The 8,378-nt window shown below is 36.7% G+C and overlaps 1 protein-coding gene across 2 annotated transcripts in view; it reads left to right on the top strand.

Annotated features, from left to right (window-relative positions):
- Positions 1 to 495: 495 nt before the first annotated feature.
- Positions 496 to 8,378, top strand: part of c17h14orf180 (chromosome 17 C14orf180 homolog) — a 34,034-nt gene continuing 26,151 nt past the window's right edge. The window contains exons 1-3 of one of the 2 annotated variants that reach the window (XM_058748995.1): positions 496 to 1,076; positions 2,690 to 2,720; positions 7,280 to 7,366. In XM_058748995.1, the coding sequence (XP_058604978.1) occupies positions 924 to 1,076; positions 2,690 to 2,720; positions 7,280 to 7,366 (271 nt within the window). In that variant the 5' untranslated portion in view covers positions 496 to 923. The remainder of the gene's footprint in view (positions 1,077 to 2,689; positions 2,721 to 7,279; positions 7,367 to 8,378) is intronic. The other variant, XM_058748994.1, reaches the window with a different exon arrangement.

The raw sequence follows: 8,378 nt of genomic DNA, 5'->3' as shown, positions 1-8,378 counted from the left end.
CACATCAGCAGCCAATAAACACAAACCCTCCACCTTCCCCAGCTCCACCTGTATCGATCTGCAACAGCGTAATTTCACGTATGTTATGTACAAGGTTATTTCATATGTATTTCTCAAAGGGTAACACAGCAGCATGTCTGTGGATGTACTGGCAGTAGTAAGTCTACTTGCTCTGCCTTTGCAGTGTAGCAGATATATTTAGCCAAGACCAAACACATTAACATTGCCACTTATATTACCATGCTAAACTCTCCAAGAGCTGTCATGATAGAAATGCTTTTTTGACTCTCGAAGTGCTAGCAGCCGCTGGCTTGCATTTTATGAATTAAAGAATTAAAATCTTCTTTACTGTTCTACCAAAGAAGAAAAACAGTAGGCTACCTACATCTTGGATGTCCCGAGGGTGAGTAAATTAACAGCAAATTTTCATTTTTGGTTGAACTGTCTCTTTATTCTCTCAGAATAACATCTACAAAGACTTCTTTCAGTCTCTAATTTGAAGCGACCAACTGAAATTCCTTTAAAACCGGGCAAAAGAGTCCACCGTCTCTACTGCTGTACAACAATTGGCTGCGAGCAGCGTCGCTCAAACGACAAATCCTCTCAAGTCCCGACTTCCTCCTCTGCTCTTTGCGTGGGCGACGCTGCGCGGTACCGTCTCCACAACCCCTCTCTACTCCCTCCCACGCACCCTCCTGCCCTTGACTCTTACGGATCGTAGGAGGAGAGAGAGGAGAAGACGTAATCTGTTCCTGTTTTGAGGTTGCAGCGGCCGATATCTGTGTGTTTCCGCTCCATCCTTCCGGACTGTTTCTCCATGCCCGTGCCGCAGCTCAGATGGGGGGAGACTTAAGTGCAGCAGCGGTTGTCTGGCACGTTAACGCGCGCGGAAGGTCTCTCTGGCGGGCCATCCCGAACACGGGATGCTGAACGGGAGCCGCGAGGGTTTGTTTGAACTGGGCAGGCAGCTCCAGCAGGAAGGAGACTCTCAAGCTGCTCTGCACTGCTTTTTGAGCTGCCTGCTGGGACTCACACATGTGCAGAGCTTCCACTCGCTTCCCAACTGCCTGCATCAGGTGAGCCCTGCAGGATGGAGCTCTGTCAAGATGCATTGTGGGATATAACCCATTTAAACGGGATTTACATTTAAGAGAGGATCATTTGCACATCAGTTGAGTCTGTCTAATTGAACAGAATGCACAAATAACGCATTTGTTTGCATGCTAAACTAAGTCTCTTGCTCATGCATGTATTTTATAATGACTCGATGGCACACTAACCTAAAACTAGCCATCAGTCAATGCATATTTTACACTGGCAAATGCATTCTGAAACATTCATGACAGCATATGAGCCGACACTGCAAACACACACACTCTTCTATATGCAAAGAGTGTGTGTTCGCACTTGTTTTCCTGTGCACAGCAGGATACGTTTTTGAGATGGTCTTAAGCATCTTGTGTTTATCGTTGTTTTGCAAGCTATAACCATTTGGTTTCCATCATGTGTTTACATGAAACATCAGGGCAGTTTATCTGCTGCTAATACTTGTTTCTTTCTCTGATATGTTCACTTCTCTTGTCTAATCATGGGCTCGATTTGATGACAGCCCATCAGATAAAACCCCTCAGCCCTGTTTACTCGTCCTGGGTTACCCTGTTAAACTCTCCCAAGCAGTGTCCAGAATATAAACAGTGGCTCTTACACAAGAGTGCTGGAATGTGTGGTATGACATTAGCCAGATGTTGTTGCTTCTGACCTTACAAAAAAAGACATTTGAACATTTTAGAATTTGCTAATATTTATCAGTAATATTAACTGTAACATTTCATCTGAGGCATTATATGAACTAGAGTGTTACTTTTCGAGTGAATCCGAGTGAACAGCCACAGTCAAAAACATGGCATTCAGGGCTGCATTTCCCAAAAGTAACGTAAGCCTAAGTTGATCATAGCTCCAATGGATCTAGGATCAACTTAGGCTTACGATGCTTTTGGGAAACACAGCCCAGGTCACATATCAGCCTAAATAAGGAAGAAAAATAGAATTATGTTGTGCTTAAAGTAAATTAATAATTGACAATTTTAATTTTAGGAACATTAAGATATTTCCCATGACATACAAGCACATGTATACATTACCGTGTTCTACAATCGTATTACAGTAACGTGAATGTAATGACCATCACAGAATAATGAGTAAAACATCAAAATATCAGGACGCAATATGGTAATAAGAAATTGAGAAAATGTGCTTGGCCTAATTCTTTTTTCTTTTCTTTTTTTTAAATTAGCTTAATTTACTTAATGCAAAATGTATTTTTTATTTTTTTTATTTATTATTATTTATGCTATTTTTATTGATTGATTTATTTTATAAAGGGGTTAAATTATACCTCTTGGACATGATGTTTGAGTTCTTTCTAATTTCATCCATATAGATTTTGTTTTGTTTTGTGGTGAAATATTATCTCCTGGACATGTTTTCATGAAATTCTCTCTTTCTGTGAAGCACTTGAGGTTTGAATTTTTCAAATAATATTCTAACTTATTTGATCCATATAGATTTTGTTTTATTTTATCTCGAAATATTATCTCCTGGACATATTTTCATGAAATTATCTATTTTATTCTGTGAAGAACTTGAAGTTTGAATTAAAAATATTCTCTCTTGTTTTTCCTCCATACAGATCGCTGAACTCTACATTGATGACAAAAACTGTATCCTTTCCGATAAAGTATCAGCTCTCACTCTAAATTGTGAAATTAACATAAAATAACAAATCTTTTTTTATCTGCACTAATATGCATGTAGTGAAACTTCAGTTTGATATTGTTTGTGCAAAGACGTTGTGTTGTGTTGTGTTATGGCAGGGCCTTTTCAACTGGAGCTTCTTGAGTGTGGTCTTTTTCCTAAGAGGATTTGTGGGCACTTATCGTATGTCAGCTGAAAGAGCATCACAGCTAATTAACCTGCATAGAGCCAGCATGAGCGCCGCTGTCATTATTCATCTACGGACTGCCGTTAACAGCCAGGCTAGTGTTATGTGACATACATTCCCTCTTAAACCCGTGGCCTCTCAATTACTAAAGCATAGAGTTTAAACGGGTTCAAGACTGGCAGTTTCAGCTCAAACGGGTCATTTACGTGACCTAAGTCATTAACCAAGATCATTCATGACCTCTTTTCCAATTAAAATCCAATTACACGTGAATTGGTTTTGACATACGTGCGCTGATCTTAACCAGTGTGCTAGTAAATAGTGGTGGGACTTGGTGATCTCTGTGTAATTACATAAAATAGAAATAATTGATGTAGAGTTTATCTTTTAATGGAATAAGCTATTTAATTACATGCAAAACATTACTCTGTTTTATCAGTGCACAACAAGGGACATTGGAATAGGTGATTTGGGGAGCTCCAGATAAATTGAAGATGTGGAATCAAAGGTTAGCAAGGATTTTATCTGGAATGTTCTGCCCTTCTCTTATCCTTTAGGACAATATGGACCAGTGCTCATGCATAGCCTATGTATCAATAAAAAGAAGAATGGTAAACTAAGCAGGGTTCCCACGGGTCCTTGAAATCCTTGAAAGTTTGTGAACCTGATTAAAAATTTCTGGAAAATTTTTGAAAATAAACAAACATAGATACAGGTCCTTGAAAATTCCATATTATTCCCTCCGGTCCGCTAATGTGTTATTTCGCCAACACTTTGTGCATACTAGCTTGCTTGATTTACGTTGCACATTTATGCGTTACGTTAAGTGTTTCCCATGTGAGGTACTTTGTGTTGTTCGTTGCCATGATGTTCACACGCACACGAAACTACTAAGATGATACCACAACGTTTCACAGACACACAGTGAAACATTGCAAAAATAGGCTGAAACCGCTGAAACGTGATGACTGGAAAATGCAAGTTTCAAGGTATTTGGCTCACCAAAGAAGATTACAAAGAATGGCTTGCCAGAGATCCAAAGGATGTAATGTTGAATTGCTTTGCTTGTTAAGATAATGTAAAGCCATGAGGCAAGAAAAACTTAAAAGCATATTCATATATCTTAAAACTTCTGGTTACATGAGCCTAAGCTCTTTTCAATAAAATCCATGCAAAAGTTAATATCAGATCATTTTAGAATACAGTATAGTATGTACCAAATGTTATTCAATTTTATGCAAAACATAAATACGACAAATATCAGATTTCTGTCATATAGCCAAAAAAAAAATTGCTTTTTTGTATAGTTGTGTTTTGACACATGAAAACTGTAACAATGTATCTTACAATGTAACCTTTGCTCTCACTTGAAATGTGTCCCCACATTAAGTCCTTGAATTTGAGGGTATTGGACCTGGAAAGTCCTTGAAAGGTCCTTGAATTTGAAGTTAACCAAGGTGTGGGAACCCTGACTAAGGTGAAAACCCATATACTTACTTGCTATAGCAATTATTTTTTACGAAGATCTTTAAGTCTGTTCCACATTGCATCTTATTTTGGCAGAATTTTTGGTTTCATAAATAGAAAGATTTGATGCTACAAACTTGCTAAATATAGTTCTTTCTCTGTAGCACTCATTGTAGAGAACAGTGAAGTCACTTAAAAACCCACTTAAAAACATATATTTTATGACACCAGGCTGTGTCATGTATGTAAGTCAGATGGATTGAGTTATTTGCTTAAGGAGAAGATGAAAGGAACACAACTATCATCCTGTACTCATTTTCTGACTGGAAGTAGATACAATAGCTGTGATCATACTGTGACACTTCTGAGCCGGCAAGATCAACGAGAAACACAAATGTAGAAATTGCTTTCACAAGCATGCTGAGATAGATGGATATATATATATGCCAAGCAGAAGTACACAGCTATTATATGTATTTGTTGATAAAGCGTTGCATCCATTTTTCCTCTAAAGCACCAGAGTATAGTGATTATTAATGCACACATCTGCTTTGCCAATGCAATGCATTAAGAAAGATTTCCGAGCACTCTGTATTCCTAAAGCTGGCATGCATAACTTATTTTTAGATGCTGCTCTTTGAAATTGCTGTGCTGCATATCTGAGATTTGAAGCTGCATAATTGACAAATATAAACTTGGCACCCCTAGTGTTCACCTCTTTCGAGTTATACTGTATACAGGGAATGAAAAACAAAATATTCAGATGCATAAATCACAATTAAATGTGTGTCAGTGTGTTAGATAATAAAATATTGATAGTGGAATGACTTAATATATTCACTAAAAATCACCTCGGGATCAGTTGGTTGAAAGTACATAGTACATAACTGCAAAAAAAAAAAAATATTTCAGCTAGTTGCTAAGGCAACATTTATTAATTATTAACTAATTTAAAACAATAATAATAACAACTATAATATAATATAATAACTATAATAGTATCTTAATGACTGGCACTGACTAAATATATACTGTATAGTATACAGTATTTCTAAAATATGAGGCATTAGGACACAGGCTTTTAATCGGATGGAGCGGAAGGCAATGCTTGATGAGCAGCAAAAATGATTACAAAATCAATACAGAATACATTTTGTTCCTGGTCTCTCCTCCATAGCAAATTCAGGGGTTAGCGTCACATGCAGCACAAATAGATTTATCACTTTCAAACTGATCCCCATGCTGTTAGTCAGCAAATTCAGATGTTCCTCATCCAGCTGGGATCTAAAAATATGCCTGGGACACCTGGGAATATGCTGCTCATTCGTGGAAAAGATCATTTTTAGAGGGACATCAGATTGTAACTTAGCACTGCCTACAGTGAGATGCACACTAGACCAAACAATGCAAGCTACTGAAAAAAATGACAATCTATAGAACATAAACACACATAAAAGAATGAAATAATGACAAAAAAAATGCAAAAATACAGTAAAATAAAATCTGAAATATACATTAAAATGACAAAAAATCATTACTTCAGTCTTCAGTGTCACACGATCCTTCATAAATCATTCTAAGATGCTCAAGAAACATTTCATATTATTAATGTTGAAAACATTTATGCTCCTTAATGTTGGGCTTTTTTTTTTTTTTCCTTTTTTGAGCATGCTTATTATTGTGGAAACCATGGTACTTTTTTTCAGGATTCTTTGAAAAATAGAAAGTCCAGAAGGACAACATTTATTTGAAATAGGAATCTTTTGTAGCATTATGAATGTCTTTACTGTGACTTTTGATATATTTAATGTATACCTTCTTAATTTGAGTATTAATTTATTTCATAAATAAATGAGTAAATTTAACTGACCCCAAACCGAATGGTAGCATTTGTGACCCTAGACCACAAAACCAGGGTCTGAATCATCTAAAAGCTGGACAAATAAGCTTTCCATTAATCATGTATGGTTTGTTAGGATAAGACGATATTTGGCTGAGATCTGGAATCTGAGGTTGCAATAAAATCTAAATATTGAGAAAATCCACCTTTAAAGTTGTCCAAATGAAGTCCTTAGCAAATGCATATTACTAATCAGAAATTAGGTTTTGATGCTTTTACCGTAGGAAATTTACAAAATACCTTCATTGAACAATTATCATCGATAAACAGATAAATCGATAATTTTGAACCATACAATGTATTGTTGGCTGTTTCTAAAAATGTATCCCTGCTACTTATGACTGGTTTTGTGGTCCAGGGTCACATATATAACCACCCTTTTTGACTTTTTGTTTGTTTGTTTAATAAAATTAGTAGTTAAAGCATATTTGTCACGTTTCACATTCTAACAAGAGGTCCAGCTGTACTTTATGATACCAAATTAGAAACATCAGCAAGTTCCTGCCCATACAAATAACAAATCCTGCCATTATCTAGGTCATTCATGGCTATTTTAAGAACTTTTTCCTTGCCGGTCAGGTTTTTGTAATGACACTTGTTAAGAGCAAATATTATCTTCTTACACAGATTGTAATGGCATGCCTTTGAAAACACTGAACAAACTCTTCAGTCACTATTTATAGAACAGCCACAAGCGTTGTGTCTTTCTATAGAGCTAAAAAGAGAACGTGACAATAACCAATCAAAATATCACACAGGCCTTGAGCTAGAATAGTGATTTTACGGTTGACTGTTTAGGCGATACATTAAAGGTTCAGTGGACACCGGTTTTTTATATTGTCTTTTGTGATGCTAGAAGCTGAACAAATCTGGATTTCACTGAGCTTGATTAATTGGACAGTGTGTGCGATCATAACAAGAGACTATTCCTGGTGACAAGCATGTCTAATCCTTCACCCGTATAAAATCAGATGGGAAAGCTCTGCAGTTCATTCAAGCGGAGAAGATGTTCTACGAAGTGGCATTGATCGAGCTCACCTCGCTGCAGGCCAGCACAGGCAAGTCCACTTTTTATGGATTTACTTAAATGCTTTTTTTATGGTGCTGTTGAGTGGACATGTGACTCTTTGATCAGCATATATCATAATATGTAGACATTTTTATCATAGCCATGTACAATAATTCAAAACAGCAGCATGATTCAGAGAGTGTGTTTTATACAGTAGGTGGACAACCAAAATGCCTATTACCGCCGCCGCAGGGCCATGGCGTTAACTGCAAGTCAGTCACGTGTTAAAGTCGTTCACAAAATTACCGCCAGGTGGCGCAAAGGAACAGATTGCAAACCGACTAATTACGAAATACGAAAAATATTATTAATAAAAAATTATTTTGTTTTGTAACGATGTTCAAATAATAAAATAAAACAACAGTAACATTATAATATAACATTGTAACATCCTCAAATTTACAGTGAGGGTTAATTTCAAAACGTGGGATCGTTGTAGACTACAGCCTACGCATCAAAAATTAAATAAAGGCTGTTTGCATTGTATGGTTATTAAACAGTAATTATGAAAACCATTCAGTTTACACAATTTCCTTATGTTGTAATATTATTGTTAAGGAGCTTTCATTTCAATCTACAGGCTAAATTAAAGTTTTTGAATAAAAAATCCTGACCTTGGCCGTTGGCTGCACGTTCATGAGACTATTGGAGTCGCAATTTACTCTGACTCACACCAAAAAATTAAACTTAAACAAAATAATCTGTGAGAAGTCAAGATTAATCCGGTGTGCGTGACGTCTGTATGTGCTCTGGCGTAGTTTACGCAATTTGAAAAGTCAACACTCCTGGATGAGTTCGCACACGCTCAGGGCAGTTGGACATAGTGGTGTATTAGAGGTAAAAAATGATGAAAATACTGTTCAGTTTCTCGCACAAACCACCTACAAAGTCACCTACATCTTGGATGCCCTGGGGGTGAGCAGATAAACATCAAACTTTCATTTTTGGGTGAACTATCCCTTTAAGTCTTGTTCTAGGTACATATAGTAAATCAGAGTCCC

The sequence above is a fragment of the Onychostoma macrolepis genome, chromosome 17 (genome assembly GCF_012432095.1).
Source record: "Onychostoma macrolepis isolate SWU-2019 chromosome 17, ASM1243209v1, whole genome shotgun sequence".
NCBI lineage: Eukaryota > Metazoa > Chordata > Actinopteri > Cypriniformes > Cyprinidae > Onychostoma > Onychostoma macrolepis.
This window is presented reverse-complemented; position numbering and strand designations above follow the sequence as displayed.